We start from the raw sequence: 22,128 nt of genomic DNA on the forward strand, positions 1-22,128 counted from the left end.
AAGCCTTGACCTTAGTTCTATATCAGAGGTGTGAAATGCAAGGCCAGAACCTGCAGCACTTTCCCATCGCTACATCTAGCTCAGAATGTGCACCAGCACATGCACTGAAACAAAAATCAAGGTCAGGTCTGGCCTTTATATAGTTTGTTACATATACAGGTCTGTACAAAAGGTTTGGGGGCGAGTGAGCATGTGAGGATGCTGTTCAGAATGGTGGCATCAATGATTTGTGTTGGTCAACTTCAACTTTTTAGTGATAAACTACATTTAAAATGGCGTGAACAGAACTTGATCAAATAAAAAAATTCGGTGTGACCATTCTTTGCTTTTAAAACGGCATCAGTTCTCAGCAAAATTGCACACAGATTTCAAGGTGCTTGGTAGGTTGGTTGTTCTAAGCATCTTGTAGACATTGTAACAGTTCTACTGCATGGATTTACACTTTCTATCCAGCAGCTTCTATCTCTTCATGTAATCCCTGACTGGCTCCATCATGTTGAAATCAGGGCTCTGTTTGGACCATCTGCTGCAGGACCCCTTCCCTCTTCATAGCTGAAGGTGCTTCATGATTGCTTGTTGTTCTAATGCTGCAGTTCAGATTGTCTGATGCCTCCCTGATATGACGGATGCCAATCTATATCCACATTTCTGCACAGTGCTGCATGTGACCATTTAAAGAAAGTGTCACTTGGGACTCATCCGTTTGCCAGAGCAGTAATAGACTTAACTCGATGCAGTGACTCGTGGTAACTTGTAATGGGCTTTTTTCGTCATAGCTGGATTTCCCTCAATGTGATCCCAGGCTCAAATGAGACACAGTAAAGCTACTGTCACCTCAGAGAAAGTCCTGTGATGTAATGTCCTCCTACAGTCTACTGACGTCAGCAACCAGTCATTACCTGCTGAGACTGTGATGAGAAAGTAAAGTGGGATTCATGACTCTGGCTTTATTATGTATATTAGGTATAGAACATAGCAAGTTACTGAAAAAATATACATTACAAGACTCATTGGCTCCGTTACAGTACAGTTGATCTGCCCTTCACAATATGGTTACGTGGCTTCAGCATCGTAAGAGCAAAGCTTTGTTAATGGTACCTGATTTCCCATCCGCTTACTCTTGATGCTGCCCTTTGTACATGTGTGTGTGTGCGTGTCCGTTCCTAGAATCAACAAGGACGTGGATCTCCCTAGGGTTTCTATTGGAGATGTAGCTGTGCTAGAAAGATTTTCACAATACGAGGAGCAGGACAAGGCTCAGGCGACTGGAGGTGACAGTCGTCTCGACACAGCTGCATTTTCCATTCAATCATACCACTTCCTGCCAGTGACCAACGCTTAGCTCCCATCCCTCTTGGGACAGGGCTGAGCTGGATTACTCCTCACTCTCACCCTCTCTTGCCCTGAGCCAACCCCTCCTATAAACAAAGAGTGAGACAAACTAAGCAGCGATCTCTCTCACTGGGTTTCCTTCACGTTATGGCTTGGAGCTAGGATTTTTTTGCTTGGTGGAATGTACAGACGGGAAGTGCAAACTCATTCTTGATATGAATTTCTCTCAGTTAAAATCAAGTTTGGCAGCTGCAAGATCTAGGAGTGCCTGAAAGCGGTGGTTTTCCTGTCAGTTAACTGATTCATATAGCTGTGCTAAATGAGCAAACCACAGTGTACCCTAGATGGTAGCAGAGCCGCAACTATTTTCATTATTAACTGACTTACTTGTTCTCTTATATATTGATGTATCAATTAACTGATTGGTCTATAAAATGTCTAATATCACGACGTGTTACTCAAGTAATAGTTTGCTTGTTTTTTTTCAATCAACAGTCCAAAAGCTCAAGTTTTTTTTCCATATTCTCACATATGTCAAAGAAAAACAGCAAATCCTCCCATTTGAGATGCTACAAACCAAAAATGTTGGTCACTTTTGCTACAAAATCACTTTATTGTGCTGTTTTTAAATTGAAAATGAAATAAGTAAGAAGAACATGAGCTAAAACATGAAAACCAGGTTTTATTTAGACTTGCTTCGTCCTCTTCTCTCTCAAAGGTTTCTGATGTCTGTTTACCTCTTAGTTCTTAATCTGTAAGGCCACTATGGGTCTAATTGAAGCGCTATATATTTTGGTTGCTAGTAAAGAGTTGTTGGTATTTCACAATCCCTCTCATTGTAAATAGGTCTGGGAAGGATTCCAAGCTGCATATTTATGATTTTTAAAAAAGTGTGATTTGTTCTCTGGGATAAATGACAAAATCTTCAAACCAAAGTCAATTCATTAATGCTTTATTGTCTGTCATCTGACCTAATATAGAAGCGACTTGCATGCAGACAAACACTATTTTTCTGTTGTTGACATTCACAAAAGAAAAAAAAACCCCTTCCTCTTAGTCTGAAATCAGAGGCAACACCAGGCCAGCTATGATTGGCTGGCTGCTACGGCTGCCATGGAGACCCCACTGTGGTGTATGTGGTAAGAACCTGAAGTGTGAGTGTGTGCATGGTGCATGTAAGCCCCACAAGGCCCTACATTCTTGTCTGACACACTCGCTGGGTGTGCAGGGCCTCATATGCCAATTCACAGCTCAGTAATGATTCTGCAGATTATGCAACACACCACCCAGAAGTATTGCGACAGTTGGTTTCATTTTTTTACTTGTACTGCAGTCATTTTATTTTTTAGGTGCCTTTAAGAGTTCTGTTTTTATTTTATATTGGCAAAGACACGTTCAATTCATATGAAGTGTGGTTGTACTGTAAAATGTCACCCTTTATATTGGCATTTTATTTCATGACAGTGGCAGTGTTAACAGTCAACACACGGTCCACCTGACTGGGAATTGAACCAGAAATCTGCAGCTGAGGGTGTATGCGGGCATATGTTTTAGGGATTGATCGATATGGGTTTTTTAAGGCAGATACAGATGCTGATTACTGGCAATCAAAAAAGGCTGATAACCAATATTTGTAAATATGAATATGTAAAACAGAAATAGAAGTGACTAAATTAGCACACTCACCTCTGTTTATGCGTGATTGTTTGAGATTGATCATTGTGTCTCCTGCTGTTCTTTTCTTTTTTTTAATGCTGTCACTTTTATTGCCCACTAAGGTCCATATCTTCAAGCATTGTTATTATTGTTTTCCAGACTCTGTTTCAGGGCCTTTTCAGGCTCCCTCAGCTTAGACGCTAATTTCCTGGTTTGTGGCAATGACTTGTGTTTCTTCTTCAGTTTTTGCAGTCTTTAGAGACATTTCTGAGACCACGGAGTGACTACAGACAGAGAGAGGTGGCTGCATCAGACCTCAAGTAGCGCAGTTATTTTATTGATAATCGGTTAGTAAAAATACTGATGCTGATAATCAGAAAAATGGCAAGTGAAAATCAAGCCAGCAATCAATCTATCCCTAATACGTGTGCACTCTAGCCGCTTGGCTATCCACTTTGAGGTAACTCTGAATTAACCTGCTTGTAAGCTGATGTTATAACAGGAGTTGTTGGTATGTAAAACTCAACAGTCGCAGTCTAAGCAGGCATCTTCATGGATGTTGTGTTTATGTACAACTTATGGCTTAACGATGTGGCGAAAATATCTGATTAGGATCTTTCTGACAACTATTACCCTCTCATATGCAAATGTATTATTTATAGTCAAGGTTCAATGCAGTGTTGACGGTGTAATTGATTTAAAACATATGATTGGTCATTATGACCTGAGATACTATCAAAAGCATGACTGTTACACAGGGAGGATGGCATCAATGTGTAAAATCATTCACACAATTTAAATGCCGGGTCAGATGTGTTGCAAAATCGATGAGGTGTGGCTATTAAAAAGGATTTCCAATTTGCTAATAGCATTGTTTCATATCTTCATTTGAAATTGATGAATCGTTTGGCCCTAGTCCAACTCAGCTGACTCATCAGGTTACTGGGGTGCCTCAGCTGAATGAGTAGGGCCACCTCCCAGTGTCCACCTCAGGCCTAAACACTCACTGACGTCAAAGCTGTAGTGTTCGAAGAGCACTCAAAATGGTCTACAAAGGATGAAGGGGACTCACTATTGTGACAGCGCACATTGTTTGGGAACAGTGTATTGCTGTTCTAAAAAGTAAATTTGAATTCATATTTCATTCCCTGTTTGATTGGGTAGCGGCACAGTTGATCATTCCTTGTTTGTGACACATAGTCTGAACATTTTTGCAAATGATCTCAAGTCAAGAAAGTCACAAGTCCCAATCACCCCAAGGCTCCAAAATGTTAGAGTAAAAGCCCGTTTAGGTACTTTTATGACTGTTGTATGTACTTGAACACTTCCTGTGTGGCCTGTGGCTCTGACTTGATGAGATAAACATCAGATTTGCTAGACTGTCCCAGATTCACACACTGTACTGAGTGAAATATTTTAGCACTGTTTCAGTCTTGCCCTGATGTTTGCTTCATTTATGCACCAACCATGCAGCATCAAGCTTCTTTTCTGGAAGTATGAATGTAACACTTTATTCCACCTCATTATCAATGCATGTGTGATGAAATGGTGGTAAATGCGTTGTCTTAGGTTGTTTTTTCTTACACCAGCATAAAGAAGAAATGGTGCAAATAGGTGTTATTAAGAAACATTTGGCACATGGCTATAGTCCCACTTTTTGCACAACATAAAGTATTTCATCAGTAATATTGAGTATTTTCAGGCAGTCACATGTTGCAGAAGGAAGCTGAGTGCAAGAGACATCTGATGACTAAGATTGGTCAGGAGGGAGAAAATAATCTTAATGTTTCTTGTTCAGCTGTTTCATATGATTTAATGGGAGACATTTGATAACCACAAGTTCATAGAAATCTGAGTGTGACAAAAGGAAAGAAGACCAAACAGCCTAGTCTGATGCTCATTTCCTAAGAGTGTTTTATCATGTCCTTCTAGACAAATCTTGCCATGCAGCATCTTAGTAATGCCCCCGAACAGATAACACTTCTAAAGTTTGGTGGCTTTGCCCTAACACTTTGCTAGCATCAGTGCAACAGATATTTGCTGGTACAAGCTGATACAAAGATGACTGATGGCTTTATGGGGGACGGATGGCACATGTCATACAACAGCAAGCTCTGATGGAGTTCATCCATAGATTTCTCTTCAGGATTCGTTCAACCACACTAAAGCTGTAACATACGCCAGCTGCTGCTGCATTGACACTCTTTTACTATAATCAATGAAGCTGGCTATAGCAGAGTATACCAAGTAAAGATCCACTCTGCACATGTAAAAATATACCAGTGTTGTATTTGTGTTTTTACCATCAAAGTATGCGTGCCCCTTTAATGCAGAAATGGCTCATAAAATGTTTATATACACTACCATTTACAAGTTTGGACATACCTTTTCATTCAATGCCTTTTTATTTATTTGTATTATTCTCTACATTGTAGATTACTACTGAAGATTAACACTTTTTTTTACAACATAATTCCACATGTATTCTTTTGGAGTTTTGATGTCTTCAGTATCAATCTACAATGTATAAAATAATGAAATAAAAACCATTGAATGAGAAAGTGTGTCTGAACTTTTGACTGATAGTGTATATATTTTTTTAAAATTAATCTACCGATAAATAGGAAAGCACTTGAATCAAGCTGTTTCCCCTTCACAGATCACCCAGAATGCATTCATTTGTCAGTGCCAGGTGATGGATGGTTCATAACTTTATTCCGTACAGAGTCTACTGTAGTCTGTAAATGTCAACTTTTATTACATGAACTTAGTAAAAAAAAATGAAATTTTAGAGCTCTAAGCTGAGTCCAGACAAACAATTCCTGAATCAGTTGTGTTTTTCAGCAACCATAAGGCTTCGACACACTGCAGGTGTTGCCAATAAGAAGAGAGTCTGCATGTGTTACATGTTTAGTGTTTAGTATTCGGATCTCAAAATTAATATTCGGATACCACCACAACGACCGAATATTTGGATATTCGGGTCCAGCCCTAGTATTTTCACTACACACCAGTATCTCAGATATGTAGGATGACAGTAAGCAAGTTGTGAACACACAGTTGGTCTGGCTTGCATTCTCCCTGCTGGTGTGTGAAGTCCTCATGGTGACAGTGTTACTGTGTCAGATGGAAGCCATGTTCAGAACCAAGAAAAGAATCTCTTTACTGACAGTCCTGCACCAACACCTCCATAACTAAGAGGCTTTGCTCAGGCTCTGTACTCTTGATTTCATACCGGCCACAGCAGGAGACGTTCTTCATGACCTGACTTTCTTTTTCCCCTGAACAACTCCTCTGTGTTACAAGACATAGTGGCTTGCCAGCCTTTGTCACTCATTCCTTTTCCTCTTTCTCAAGAAATCTATTTATGCTGTCAGCTACACACCAGGGAATTAGTGAAGGATGGAAAGTACAATGGTGTTAAAACACCTGCACCAAGAACATGAAAGCATTCTTGGTTTTCTGCTCTGGTTGTTTTCTTGAGGACATGCTTTGCTATGCTCATCACTTTCACTTCCTCTTATTGCTGGTTGTAAATAGAAACAAATGGGAAAATACACAGGTTACAATTTTGAGTTGTGTAAAAAAAATAATTTGATACTCTACATATACTACTCTCATAGTCATAACATTCTATAAGACAGTCAAGATGGGGAGGCCTGCTGACCAGGTATCTGACTAATGCTTGTGGCAGAGAAAGGAAGGAAGTTGTTTGCATTTGAGGTCACAGGAGCTCCTGTAGGTATTGGGTGTCATTGTGTAACATCCCATGTGGAAACACTAGCTACTCAGAGCCTGCAGGTCAAGGGTTATAAGTATAGCTGCAGACTTAGAGGAAGATCACTCTGGTAGAACGTTCCTTCCGTTCGTCTCAAGCTGTTTGCTCAGAGTTGAAAAAGCTCCCTGTAGAACCAGACACTGTTTGTTGGCGCACCATCATAATTGCTTTCTAGCCGCAAGGTCTTGGCAAATGTACTAAGAGCAATGCAACTCAGTGGTGTTTGCTCTCAGGATCTGATCTCAGGCCACACTAATTGTGCAACTTTCACTGCCTATATTTTACTGAATTCATTGTATTAGTCATTTTGTTTTTGCTTTGCCTTGATTTCTAAATATTGAAGAGATTGTCACATGGATCATTGGATCAAGTAGCAAGTGAAAATTGTGTCTCATACAACTGGAACATAGAGAGCTCTGTGGTTCACAGACATCTCATTCATTTATTAGCAAACTGTCGACAGGCTGATATGGATGAATGGAGGTTTCACTCTCAGTTTGCAGTGAGTGTCTCATGTGTCAGTGTGTGTGCGCTGTCTTCTGTCCTGCTGACACAGTTAACCTGACTCAGGTTGTGTGCCAAGTGGATAGCCAATCTCTCTGCAGCTCCAGCATCAAGCTCACTCATCTGCAGTGCACAGCGTCAGCAGCTGTATGCTGCTTTATGGAGCCGCTGAAGTTTTGTTTTCTGTAATCTGTTTGACTTTGAGACTTTGAGCATCACTTTGGCAAAATGTAGGGAGGTAATGAGAACTAGTGATGACCTCCTAGATTGTCAAAGAGTGCTGTCGGTTTGTCTGTCTATCAGGTGAATGCAGACCAGGTCCTGTGTGCTGCATGAAACAAAATGCTAGTGAGAGTTCACCCCAACAGGAGGAGATCCAGTAGGATTGTGGAAGTTAGGGAGACAGACACAGCACCCTCAAGTGGACATCTGTACAAATAACAATTTTGTTGCGGTGTGCTCATTTTCATTCCATTCTGGTCTATTCTCTTTTTGTTCTTTAAAACCTAATTTGAAGATCCCCTCAGGTAAAAATCTAGTTTTTTACCTTGTGTATATGTTGCTATTGTATATGGTAGAACACTCATAATGAGCAGTTGATACCATGACTGAGTGTGTCCACCTTGAGACTGCAGTGTCCTGAAGATAGTTTCATAAACACAGATTCAGACTCCTGGGATTTAATAAGTAAGAAACCTAAGGAACAATCCTGCCAGCTTGCAGGTTGGGACTCTTTGTATCAATATTGTATAGAATATGTCTCTGTTTAAAACAGTTGAGCCATACAGTTGAGCTGGTGTGCTGGAGCTGCAATGAGCCAGAAAGGATGAGTTTAGATAGAGACGAGGAGTTCATAGATCTGTTCAGTTTAGAGGAAGCAAAGATGTAGAGTTAGATCTAAGCCATTTTAAGGCAGAAAAGGATTGTTTTATTGGAAAATAATCCATCTAAATATGTAACATTGATAATGGCGATGAGTTCAGCTATCTGTCAGTTACAACGTAAAAAAAAAGTATCTTCGGTAAGAAACTGGAGGTTTGGGGTTTGAAAGGAATGTGGAGGGGTCAGAAGACATTTGAGTTGCATTTTGGGAAATGTAGAATCCAGAGGTTTCGGAGTATAATGGTTATGGACTAAATGTTGGGATATTTCAACTGCTTTTCCTGCTTAGATTTAGACAGTTCTTGTGTTCATTGGCCTCCTGTGAGTCCGCCAGCTTTGTAGAAGTGCAATTCTAGATTGCGGGATATTGTTTAAGAAATAAGGAATTTCAGTGATTTGTGCTGAACTTCAAATTACTTGTGATGTTTTCCAATGACTAGACATGTCACAGTACCAAAAAACTGGTGTGCCGGCCAAATTTGATACCACAGCCAAAAATTAATCAACTACTTTCGGATGACATAGCATTTGTACTGCAGTGGCCAAGTTGCTGATATATGGAAAACAAATGCAAAACATAAATTTATGTATAAATATTTACACACAGATTACCGTTCAAAAATTTGGGGTCACCCAGGCAATTTCATGTTTTCCATGAAAACTCACACTTTTATTCATGTGCTAACATAATTGCACAAGGGTTTTCTAATCATCAATGAGCCTTTCAACACCATTAGCTAACACAATGTAGCATTAGAACACAGGAGTGATGGTTGCTGGAAATGTTCCTCTGTACCCCTATGGAGATATTCCATGAAAAATCAGCCGTTTCCAGATAGAATAGTCATTTACCACATTAACAATGTCTAGACTGTATTTCTGATTAATTTAATGTTATCTTCATTGAAAAAACTGCTTTTCCTTCAAAAATAAAGACATTTCTAAGTGATCCCAAACTTTTGAACGGTAGTGTATATAAACAAATATTAACTTTACAAAACTTGTGAGATGTAGCCTTCAGGTATTTAAAAAAACAACACTGTTCTAAAACTCAGTCCTCCAGTTTTCTTATGAGGACTTTGATGTTAGTTTTTGTTCTATTTTCTGAGCCTCTGATAAGGTTCAGATACAATTGTCTGTCTGTGTGTGTGTTGGTTGACTTCACTGCTCTCTCTCCTGCTCAACATCCTCCTCATGCTGATATTGTAAAAATAGCATTAGAAAACCCACAGCGGTTGCTGCACATAGCGAGCTAACACACAAACACACACACCACTATATGTTGACGGACTGAATGGCAGTGTAGCCTGCTAACATTATTGGCAGCACCCACCCACTTTGCATTATGAGCTGTTGCTACATCAGCCTTTACAAATTTGCTCCTGTGAACACTGTTTGCATCATTGCTACAACAGATGTAGTTGTCAGGGTTTACAAGCAGTAACGGAAACATTTCAAATGTGACCGTTGTGATAAAATGTTGTCAATATAAAATAACAGCCAAAATTCTTAGCTTGAATTCTGTGTACAGATCTGGTCTGTCTTTTTGCCTCTTAGATCAGTTTGAGGTGTTTTGTCCGTTTGTTTTAGATGTGACACCATTTACAGACTTTCACTTGTCTATAACTGATCATTGACTCAAACACTTCATTTCTCCCTGCACAGCTGTTGAGAGGTTCCTCTTTAACCGGGGAGAGTCAGTCTGTTGCTCCACCTGCACGTACAAACACCAATTCCAGGGAAATCACAAGCTCCAGTAGGCTACCTTTAGGTCAGTTTGTGTCAATTCAATTCTGGACAAGTTCTGTAAAATATTTTCTTTGAATATTGAGAATTGTATATGTTTTCAGATCTGGAAATTTGTGTATTTTCACCCTCAAAAAGCATCTTACCTGAAAAGCTGAAAAGATGTCCAGAAATAGAACTCTGACAGCCTTGACATTTTGTGAGCTCACAGACAGTATTCTTTACAGCTGATCTAAATGGTGCAGTGTTTTTAGCAGAGGCAACATTTTTAATTATTGACCCTTGAAAATGGAAAATTGTGCAACTTTTTGAAACAAGAGTGGTATTGGGGCCCAAGAAAGTTCCTGTAAGTGTGTATATAAGGACGTGTCCACAATTCCTACTAAAAAATGCAGACTTTGGGTGGAGGAGTTGTATTTTTGGATAAATTGTAGATTTGAAATGATTTTCCAGGTGCAATGTCTTGAGAGTGAAAATACAAAAAAAGTGTTGAGGTCTTTAAACATAAAATTTTCAGATATTAGCTAAATATTTCAAAGAACTTGGTTTTGCGACTCAAATAACAATTAAGTTTAAAAAAAAAATCAGAGATGGTGCAGCAACTTATTCCCTAAATTCTGTCTGGACTGACATGGAATGATCCCTTCCACAGCTGTGGAAGGGATCATAGATAATGAGTGTACTGTCACATTTCAGAATTTTAGTGTTGACTTGGTATTGAAGTGATGATGTGACATGCCTACCAGTGACTGCAATTTTATTCCTTTCACTTACCCGTTAATGCTTTTAGGTTCCACAGACTCACTTGTTAAAATACCTCTTCATTAATATCTAATCTTGCTTTATGTCATCTTCAGCCACTCCACGCAAAAGATCTTTACTGGGTTCTGAGCTTGTGTTGACATAAACCAAACACTAGAGAGCAGTATTTCTTTAATGACACATCAGTGCCTTCCCTGTTCTCCGTCCATCTTAGTGAACCTCATTCAGTAAGGTGTAGTAATACACACATACACACACACCCACACACCTCACAAACACGCGCACACACACACACACACACACACACACACACACACACACACACACACACACAGTAAGGCCAATTTTTCCTGTTTTTAGATGTGTGTGTTTATGTGTTTTTGTCTCTTTCATACCTCTTTTTACACCCTAATGATGGCTTTATGGTTTATAGGCATAGCTCAGGCAAACAAATCATATTGTTGACTGCAAAAACACAGACAAACACTGTTTTTGCTGAGAGTTGTCTGATCCCTTTTATGGGACGGTTTCATGCTGACAAATTAGCTCCTTGCACAAGCATATATCTGTAAAATAGAGAAAAATAAAGCTTCTCTGTGCACAAACACTAATGATGAGCAAACAGCATAAATAAGACATGAGGTGTTTTACAGTGTGTGTGTGTGTGCACATTTGAGTGCATGTTCATGTGTGTGTGTGTGTGAGAGAGATGGGGCAATGCATCTTATCTGGTGTCTGTCCAATCACAGCATGATTCAGATGATTTCCACATTGACCTCAATAGATCAAAGTGAATTCAGCTGGCAGGGGATGAATACACTCACTCTCTCTGTCTCTAGTGTTTCCTCTGTCTCACACACACACTCTCACACACTTGCACATTTTCCTCGATCTCTTTGTCCCCTCCGCTGTCTCTCTCCTTGACGCAGACAAGCCGAGGATTGTATTTAAGGAAGCTCTATCTTATCATAAATCAGAAGCTGGTTTAGTATAGAAGGAGCAGTCACACAGATATGTCACAGTGCGCTGCTAGACATGGTCTCGTTCCACATAATTGGATGGTGAAGGAATTGGGGGGGGGGATTCAGGGCGAATGAGGTGAGAGGGGTTCTCGACTGCCAGAACATATGCTGTAATCCACACACACACAAGCTCTCATGATATTCCTGTGGTTTTGTGAACAGGATCCAAAATCTGGTGAGAATTGATGAGAGTCTCATTCTAATAACACACACTCACATTTTTAGAGCGGAGGAAGGAAGAGTAGAGGTTTCAGACACGTAACTGATGAATGACTGCCTTTTCACATTGATAAAAACCTTGAACTAGTAGGGAAAAAAAGTACATTGGTAATGAAAAAAACTCAGACGAGACACAAATGATTTGTTTGTGCTGTTGAAATAAAAAGAAAACCCCAGGGGCTTATCACACCATTTCACTTAAAAATAAAGTAACTAGCAGCCAATAACAAACAGTAAAACAACGCCCCAGATGATTTGGGGTTATTCCATTTAACAAGCAGACATTCATCACTGGGGCACTCTGGGCTTTTTAATAATGCATAGTCATTGCTAGTCCCTACTGCCATCTCCCCCAACCCCCCAAAACAAAAAAGATGTGTGGGAAAAACATACAGCTAGAGAATATCGTCATCCATCTCCAAGGAGTTTCTTCCTTACAGAGGGATACCATATTTCTAATACCTTGTGAAATTAAAGGTTGAATATGATAACCAAGAAACGATTGGCACTGGTCGGCACCAATATGCCAACTACACACTTTTGGTACAGACTAAGTGTGTCAAACGTCTTTTTTTGTTTTGTTTTTGTAGTCGATTTTCTTGTGTTGATGTTTCCCTGCTGTTTTGCTATATTCTGAAAGAAACTACTTAAACTCAGCAAATATTTTCTGTCTGACGAGTACCGATTCCATCCTTTGTCAATTTTTGAAGGGAACTTTGCTTCACTCCAGCGCTTCATTAGGCTTTTTCAGAGGCACTCATATGGAAACACAGCTGTCTACATCCTGCGCATGCAGCTCCACTCGCTCTCATGTACGCACACAAGACAGTAGTGCTACAAAATATTTTGAAGTGTGGGATTGAGGTGGGGGGTTTGCAGAATCAGGTTGTTGAAAGGGGGCAGATCGGGCTTTATTATTTCAGTTTACCCTCATCTGCCAGTTCATGTTCTAGTTCTAGAGGGAGCAGAAGGTGGGGGCAAAGTGGCACAACACACACTCATGCACTACCACCCCTCCTGAGAGATGAAACCCCCCCTTCATCCTCCATCACCCCCCTACTCCACTCATCACCCAATCATCCCCCAGGACTAGGGTTGGGGTCAGACTGTTGGGGAAGAGTAAAAGGGGCAGTTGTGGGTGGGGTTTGGTGGAATCAGGTGGGGCAGGGGTATCTGGGTAGAACAGAGGGGATGGAGGGGTGGGAGCGTGGTGGATGGCACTTTGATTGGCTGGTGGGATCCCGTGCAGCCTAATTATGCACTCATACGCTCAGCGTCCTGGCAGTGATCACCTCAACTTGCTCCAGGCTTCATAACAGAAATTCCTCATTGGGTGAAATTTCAAGTAAAGAGCCTGAAACTATTTAGCTTAAATGTCAAAATGTCTCTCTGTATTTTCCCCTGTTTTTGATTGATAAAATAGTTGAATGAGCGAAGCCTCACTCTCTTTGACATTTACATTTATAAACCTCGTTTGACTGGTAGAACCTTGGGAGAAGACGATGTTTTAATAACATCAATGGTGATGGTGGTAGTGGTCTTTTGGGATTAATTACGAGCTATAATTCCTCAAACCACATTTGTTTTAGTCAGGCTGGCTTTTATCAGTATTGCTCATTAGATTTAGGGTACAACTGTATACTCAAGGGATATATATACACTCTCCCAAATCTTGCATGATTTTTCCACCAAGGAACCCAGCGGAGTCATATGACGATCACCGTTGGTTTGTCTGTCTGTGCACAACATTACTCAAAAAACGGACCAACAGATTTGGATGAAATTTTCAGGGAAGGTCAGAAATGACACAAGGACCACCGGATTAGATTTTGGCAGTGATGCAGCTAATAGTCTGGATCCACGGATTTGTTAAAGATTTCTTTATTGCGAGCTAGTGGCATGGCGTCACTGTAACTATGACATCAAGTGAACGCTACATCAGCTGCCTGCTGACGATCACATGATTGTGATCCTACTACAAATCCACCCCTGCGGACTTATAGGGACCTATCTATCAGAAATGATGCGATGCCTGAGTAGCCTTGGTGAAGTACTGTGCTCTCAGAGTGCTTTTCTTGTTTTATGGATAGTTTTGTTTTGTAAGCCATCATACTACGCAGCACCTTTGAAATTTTCTCTGACAGTGTTGCTTTGTATAAAGTGTCTTTGTACATTCTCAGTCAAACCTACGTGCTTCAGTAAAAAGCATATGAAGTTCTTTGTGGTTCTTTGTGATGCCACCTTTCCAAGAGCATCCTTCAGTTCTAAGTGACTGATTCACCCTCACTTTACAAGTCAAGGCTCGTCCATAACTTGAAACTCACATGACTTGCGGTGGGAATGTTGGGGAGGGGTGTCAGGACTGCATTATAAGTGGCCGATCAGTGTTGTTGTCAACCACGTCACCTGATGTAGAGATGACAGTGTCACTTTAACATAGATAACTTCCTTTAAGTCTTTTTCCACTCTGGTCTAGACAAAATCAGTAGCTTGAACTTCCCACTAGCCAGTAAGAACTGTGGAGATTTCTTGGATAAGAAGTGAAACGTCTTAAAGAAACAAGAAAAAAAAAGTCCAGTTGCGCTTGACTGAAGCAATTAGGATTACCATTCAGACCTAAGGTGCCCTGCGTATGTTGCATCAGGTCCTAATGAGTTAAAGAAACCAATAGGATCTGTGTTGTTTTTTTTCCTCACTTTTAAATTCAACCTTCTTAAACTGAAACTGGTTTCTAATGTCTTTCCACAAACTCTATTTTCATTTCATGTTGGAAGAAGGTAACTTATCAAGGTAGCTTATTAAACAGTTTGCTGATAGATTTTTAATATAAAACCATTTCAGCAGGGCCCACGCTGACTTAGATTTTGCAGTGCCTCAGTATGCCTTTGAGCATCATGCAGTACAATAATCCAGTGGTGTCCTTTGTTCGCGTGGTATTTGCTCACTGCAGGATGACATGCATGATCAAAGCCAAGCATTGATTTTTTTTTTTTCTGGCTTTTTTGTGTTGTAGTCTATATTTCTTGCTTTACTCACTGATGATATATTGCCTTCTTTGTGTTGCACTCACATTTCTAACACACTCTCATGTTATTCTTTAAAAATGTGTTCAAGTAAGAGGAAACTGCATTTTGTGGCACTCACCTGACTCAAAGGTGCATCCTGTTGATCCTACACAAAGCGCCTTCTTTCTTGGGAAAACCAGTTTGTTTATAGAAACATTTAAAATACGACAGCCTGAAATCTAGATCTTATCCTACCACTAAACCCAATTGCTCTGCCTTTATGTCAAAACACATACACAGACACAGAGTGGAGGACTGTTGCTGAATGTTGACCTTTATGGAGAAAGAACCATCGCTGATGTGTTGAGCTTTGTTGTTGTGTTACAAAGGGGCACAGTGCTCCCCCCAACATCTGCAGCCATGCAGATACTTCAGCTGGATAGTAGAGACACTTAGTAATGGCCCTTTTTACTACACAGCTTGACTGCTTATTAATTTTTGATAAATGTAGGTTTGTGTCGCTCGAGGAAGACTAACATGCAGCTTGGCATATATATATATATATATATATATATATATATATATAGTGTGTGTGTTTGAGCATGGCACGTGTGTTTCCTTTGTTTGGCCATCCCCTTTGAATGATGAGGTATTTAGAAGGAGGATGTGGGCAGCTTTGTGTTCAGGACCCTGAACCAGGTGTGTGTCGGGGTGTTTCTGTGTGTCTTTGTCTATGTGTGTGTGTGTGTATGTGTGTAAGAGAAACTATTGTCCCAGATTTAAGACAAAGGAGGTGTAAGGCTGTACAGTACATCAATCTATTTTTGATGAAGTGCCACTCACCAGCCCTGTGTTCTTCCCCGCCTGCATGCCTTTTCCTTTATGTGTGTGTGTGTGTGTGTGTGTGTGTGTGTGTGTTCTCCAAACCTTGATTGTATACATCTTTTTGTGATGCCTTTGTCATTTTCTAGCTTCATAATAACACATTTATATTCATTAATAACCCAGACATACATTAACACATGCCTTGAGACACACACATTGACACAGATATGACCTCTGGCTAGATGAGCTCTCGGGATGCCCTGTCGTTGTGTGTGTGCGTGTCTGTGTGTTGCCTCCAGCTGGCACGTATGAGTTGTGTAGCCAGACAAAGAGCGGTGCTCGGGGCCCGGTGCTCTGCCTGCGAAGGTGGGGGGTAATAGGAGGGGAGCGGCGGTGGGGTTCCTCCTGTCAGCCTTTGTGTCCTAATTGAAGTTTTTCTGCCTCTCCCGTCTTTCCTCCCCCATGCTGGTTATAGGAGGACGAAGGGGGGGAGGAGTGGCCCTGACAGAGGTTTGAGGGGAGGGTTTCATATCAAGCTTTGTTGCCGCTGGCATGATGCTTGTCTCTAATTGCCCTTCTCTGTAGCACATTCGTTCTTAAACACAGAGAGAGTTGGCCCTGATGAGAAGGAAGGGTGCTGTGGTGATGCTGTCAACACTGTTTCTGGAAACAGGATGCAACAGGAGAGCTAATGTGCTAAACAAGCTAATGTGGCCATTAAAACCTGACAGAGAGATAATTTAAAAATCAATAAAGCAGACTGTGTCATTTGTAATTGCATAATGAGAAAATGAGGATTTGTTGGCTATCGACTTGTCTTTGGTGCTTTGTGGCTCCAACTGGAACCTTAAGACCTTGTCCACAAGGATTTTTTCAAACATTTTATGAAGTGGAAAATTTTTAGAAACCTCGCTCAAATGGGGAGACTTTGAGAAATGATGATGCACCTTAATTCACCAGTGCCCAGCGTTGTACGTGTGCAGGTGTATGTTTCGTTATTACCATTTAACTTTGGCACACAGCAGTTACAAGTTTCCAACTTTTTAGGCAGTGCTGCACCAACACACACGTCTGTTCTTCTCTGATATCTGACGTACCGTTAATATAGACTGTCCAGCAATATGGTAGTTGTTTAGAGTGTTCATAGTTGTTTTTGCATTCTTGTGTGGACGGTGATAGCTGTGTGTACAGATACTATCTTTTTATTTAAGATGGAGAAAAGAAGATATCTGAAAAAGGAAAAAAATGCATATGAGTGCGAGCAAGGCCTAAAACCACAACAGATGCAAATATTTCCATTAAAGTAATTATTTACCATCTAAGATCATGCAGAGGTAAAAATGCTCTCTATATAATCTTAGATGGTAATGCAATTTCAGCCTCCATTATTTTCTGTAAATGAGTCCCTGAGGTATTTATACCAGGTGGTGTACATAGAAAATAGGCAGACATAATCACAAGAGTATGTCTAGAATTAAAATCAGGCCCCAGTTGTCCAGCATATTTTACCATTTACCAGTACATTCTGTATTGTATCAGCTGATACAGTACATCAGTATTCATCTCTGTCCAGCCACTGTTCTACAGCCCAGACTCGTGTGTGCGTCTCTTTCATGTTCTTCCAACGTGTGTGTCGGTGTAGAGGAGGTGGGCATAATGAGTTGCCACGGGAACAGAAGATGGGACTAGCTTCAAACATGACATGTGAACCAGTCACTCTTTCTCTCTCAATGAACTGAAAGACTGACTGTTTCACACAAAGCGCCTCATTGTTGTGTGTCACAGTCAAGCGGCAGTGATCTTGAGCTCATCATGTAGTGCAGCTATTACGCATTTAAAACCTTTAGAAAGTCAATTCTTTCCTATTGTCATTATTACTGTCATTACAGTTTGATTCTATTGTGTATCTTTATATAAATTTAGCTCCTGTGTAACCATTTTGTCTGATTTTGTTTATTAACAAAACAAAACCAAAAAACGGCACACACACTGAACTTGTCGATAAACTTCACGAAAAGACGTCCAAATTTGTCATTGGGTTGGTTCCTCCAGGGCTTGGATATTACTGCTGAATTAATATGGATGCTTTTACTCCAACTGATGATTATGACAATTGTCAGAGTGAAAATGAAGCTTGTGCACCTGTTTCCATGATGATAAAGGTTTATGAAACTGAATTAGGCATACACCCAGCTTTTAAAACGTCTGCTGAAAATAATGTGTATGCGTATTTCAACTTCTGATAGGTCAATTCAAGTCTGCCGAGTTGGTCGTATCATGAAGAAAAATTGCTGTGGTTTCCAAGTGGTGTTCTGAATGTCAAAGTTATTCATTTAAATAACTGACTAAACAGTGGCAACTAATGTGACCTTTATTATTATTTATGACCGTTTAATTGTATGGTAAGCAAGTTAAAAAAAAAAAAGTTCTCTCTGGAAACCTGGCCCTGTTTACATTTGCACTAAGTTTAAGAAATCATGTAGAAAAAGCCTCAAACTGAGCAGCTTTGGAGCAGGAATTGAAATTGGTGAATTCAAGTAAACCCTAAAGCATCTGAAAAATTGTCCTTGGTAATGCTATTTCCTTATTGTTTGTGGAATTCTTTTGAAATCTGAGTGAACTGGTTAAATTCAGGAAGAACGGCATTAAATTTGAGCTTGTTTCTGTTTTCTTTGACACAGTCAGGGTAAAAAAATTGATTGTGCATGCAGGAAAATGAAAGCAGAGGAGACAATGAAAGTAACTTTGGATTTGGCATTCAGTCAGCAGTGTAACTTGGAGAGAGCAACAGCGAATCTGCCAGTTAATTCACATTTCGCACAAAGCTTGCTGGTTCACAATCACTGTGCATCGCTTCTGAGTTCCTGCTTCTGCTGAGAGACAGAGCGAGAGAGACAGAGAGAGAGAGAGAGAGAGGCTGATGAAGCATTCGCGCAGAATCAAGAGAGAGAGAGTGAAGAGGGGTGGATGGGAGTGAGTGAGCAAACCAAAGAGAGAGAGAGAGAGAGAGAGAGAGAGAGAGGGAGTGCTTCTCCCTTCCCCTAGCAACGGTCGGCGGTGTCCGTCTCCAGCCTGTTGTTTTCTCTCACACACACACAGACACACACACACACACCTCTCACTCATACATTCCAGCTTCTGCTCGCTCGCTCGTCAGCCTGTTGGACCCCGTGGTGTCTTTGACATTTTTACCCCCCCCCCCCAAATGCTTCTTTTTGCTTCTTCCTGCGAGATGATGGCTGTTTTTCAAGGATAAGGAAAAGAAAAGAGGCAACGTTATTAAAAAAAAAGCATCAACAGAAAAGGACGGAGGACGTAAGAAAGAAGCAGAGTGACTGAGACAGGGAGAGAAACGGAGGATGGAGCCCCTCAGTGCTCGTGGCCTGCCCCGACTCTCCTGGATCGACACCCTCTACAGCAGTACGTATCTCTCCCTCCATCTCTTTACTCCTCTCCACTCGTCGCTTCCCATTTATCTGTGCGCTCAGCTTTACCTCTAGCCATTTTACCCTACACCCCCTCCACTCTTCTTCATCTCTTGCGCTGCCTGTTTGTGTTACAACCACGGCTCCATGCACACGGCGAACACTTTTGCATTTTCTCAGGACTTCCAATTAGTGTGCATTATTGTGGCTGTCTATAACAAGATGCTCAACCCAAGCCCTCCCCCTCCACTTTTCTTTTCGCCTCCGTTCCCAAATAGTGGTAGCAACTCATGTCAGCTCTTGTCAGGCTTTTTTGCTGGTTATTAGGCACCGAAGCAGGGGGAAGCCCACAGATACGTAGTGCGAAGGACAGTGAGTCATGCTTACAACCTGGAGGTAGAACTTTATGTTCCCTTCTATCGAGGACACAAGCTGTCTGATGTTGAATTTTTAATCCACTCTTTATTGTTGTCTTCCTGCTGTGCTGCTACAGTCACACTTGTCATACTGTAAATCGAAAATCGAGGCACTGTCAGATCAGCTGGTAGCTGTGTTTTTAGGTTGCAATGCTGATAACTGAAAAGCAGCAAGAAAACAATTCCAGCTGCTCTCTGTCCTAAATTATTGATTTTTTTTTTTTTTTTTTAAGTGCAACTTTATTTTAATGAGGATCATTTCCATAGCTGAGAATTGGAACAATGGGTTTCCACGCTGTAATTCAGAGCAGTGATGCTCTTTGCAATAATAAACAGGTCCAGTAAGGCTCAGCTGTGTTGAGCTGTGACCCTGTTGGTGTGTTGATGAGGTGCTGTATGTGGTATGTGTGCTGGGGGTTTTTGGCACACAACACAGCCTTTTGGGATTTGCTTTGCTCTGTCACCACTGTTACCATGACTTAATGTGCAGAGAGGGAGCCAATCAGAGATGGAGATGGGCCGGTGGTTGTGATAAGACACCAGAAAGTACAAACACGTTGTCAGAAGCGTATTTAGTGGGCAGCTGTTGCTGAAGTTCTTCAGAGGGGTTTCAGAACTGTTCCATAGATACTGATGGCAGCTACACAGGAGTAATAATGTCAATACTGTGCTGTGCTGAACAGGTGATTCATGTGATTAATTAGAAATAATTGATGTTACTCTCAGGTTTTGTGCATTGTTATTACTGTAACAGTTTTGTTGGACACACTTGTTTTTGCTAAATGATATGGAAATGAATACCTGCAGGATAACATGTGGTTGTGGTTTGATCAGTGAGCTACACTCATTTTATGTGATGGTGATTAGCTAGTTTATTTTTGTTTATTATTTTTAAAAAAGGAGCAATTTGACTATCTAAGAAATACACTGTCGCTTTTATTTTTTTTTGCCAAGATGAGAAGACTGATACCACTCATCATGGCTGCTGCTATGTTCAATCGAGAGCAAACAAACAATTAGCCTTAGCTTAGTATAACGATAGGAAGTGGGGAAGCAGCTAGCATGGTTCTGTCCAACAGAAAATATAGGGAAAAAAATCCACCTGTCTTGGCTTCAAAGCACATAAAGTAATATGACAAATCCTGTTTGTTTGATCCATATGTAACTGCAGTGTGAACTGACATGTTAATCATTTGGCTGTTTTTCAGCAGCTGTGGTAGCAGCAAGTTTGTTTGTATTATAGAAGGAAGTAAACGATGAGAAATCACATTAGAGCTGCTCTCATAAAAGTATGAAACTCTCTACAGCAAAGGAAAAACTACTATCTCATCTCTTTTTAGTTATGACAAATTGTGATTTAAATAATACGTCTGATACAAGTTCTGTGAACTAGGAATATTAATGGAAAGATAACTTGAAACCCAGTGATTTTTTTTTAGAGATCCATAAATTCAATTTCCATGTTGTAGCTATAGTATTACAATAGACTATATAAAAACATGGAAGTAGCTGGGGATAGACTGATTATCACTTTGGGCGATGGTCAGAGCAGATATTCAGAACATTTTTGAATCCATTCAAAAATGTTCTACTTTGGCTCTGATTTAGCTGCCCCTCTCTGTCGGTAGTTACCCCTCTGTAGTCTGATTGGCTAGATGTCACAAGTACTAGTCAGTCAACTCTAGCTGATGAATGTGAAAAAGTTTCCTTTTAATTAAAGATATATAAAACATGCGTATCTAAAGGTATATGTAGTATCATTATTATTTTTCGACAGGAAGCATAAATTAATACTCAGCTACTACTGAAATTTGTCCATCGTATCATGTTTCTAGATAAAAACTCTCAAATCAACACTTAAGTGTTGGCAACCTGTGGTAAACATGCTAAGCAATTATTTAACTAGTGGCAATGCCAGCTTGGCGACTGCAGTTGATGATGTGTCTGCTGACAGTTCCACTTTTATTATGCTAAGCTAGGGCAATCACTTGCCAATACAAGCTTCACGTTTAGCATACAGACATCTGAGTGGTATCAGTCGTTTTGTTCAGTTTTAAAATGAAAGTCAGACTTCCCCTTTTAAACTATCAATACTGGCAGTTGCCAGTAACTGGATACATCATAGAAATGGATATTCTCAGCCGTGAATTGTCAGTGTGTGCATTAGTCCACTTTCTGAAAATGGATCAGGTCAGTGTAACTGTACGATAATTATTATTATTTTTTTTTTTTATATCATCTGGGACAGTCCAGCGTAGTTAGTCCCTGTACTATTTTAAGAGATGTTATTTTGGTTCTGGCATTTCTATGAACAGAATACATTATACCTGATGTGTTTCAACACATTTGAATTTCTGCAAGAGGCTGGATGTGCATTGCATTAGACAGGTTATTAACATCACAACAGGCTTGATCCAGCCTTTATCACAACCTATTCTGAGGGAAAAGGACACAGTCCTTTTTATGCACCTGTCATTTCATTATCCTTTTTCTTTCCCACTGTCCTTTATCCCACTTGTATTCTTTGTGTGCCTGTGCGTGCTTTGTCTTAATAAG

The 22,128-nt window shown here is 40.4% G+C and overlaps 1 protein-coding gene across 3 annotated transcripts in view; it reads left to right on the forward strand.

Moving 5' to 3' along the window:
* abr (ABR activator of RhoGEF and GTPase) overlaps positions 1-22,128 on the forward strand; it is a 169,369-nt gene that overhangs the window by 14,557 nt on the left and 132,684 nt on the right. The window contains exon 1 of one of the 3 annotated variants that reach the window (XM_023276342.3): positions 18,840-19,151. The exons of the other annotated variants lie outside the window; for them this stretch is intronic. Within the exon in view, the coding sequence (XP_023132110.1) occupies positions 19,091-19,151 (61 nt within the window). The 5' untranslated portion in view covers positions 18,840-19,090. Of the gene's footprint in view, positions 1-18,839; positions 19,152-22,128 lie in introns of those variants that run through there. 3 annotated transcript variants of the gene reach the window in all.

The sequence above is a fragment of the Amphiprion ocellaris genome, chromosome 14, assembly GCF_022539595.1.
Source record: "Amphiprion ocellaris isolate individual 3 ecotype Okinawa chromosome 14, ASM2253959v1, whole genome shotgun sequence".
Taxonomy (NCBI): Eukaryota; Metazoa; Chordata; class Actinopteri; family Pomacentridae; genus Amphiprion; species Amphiprion ocellaris.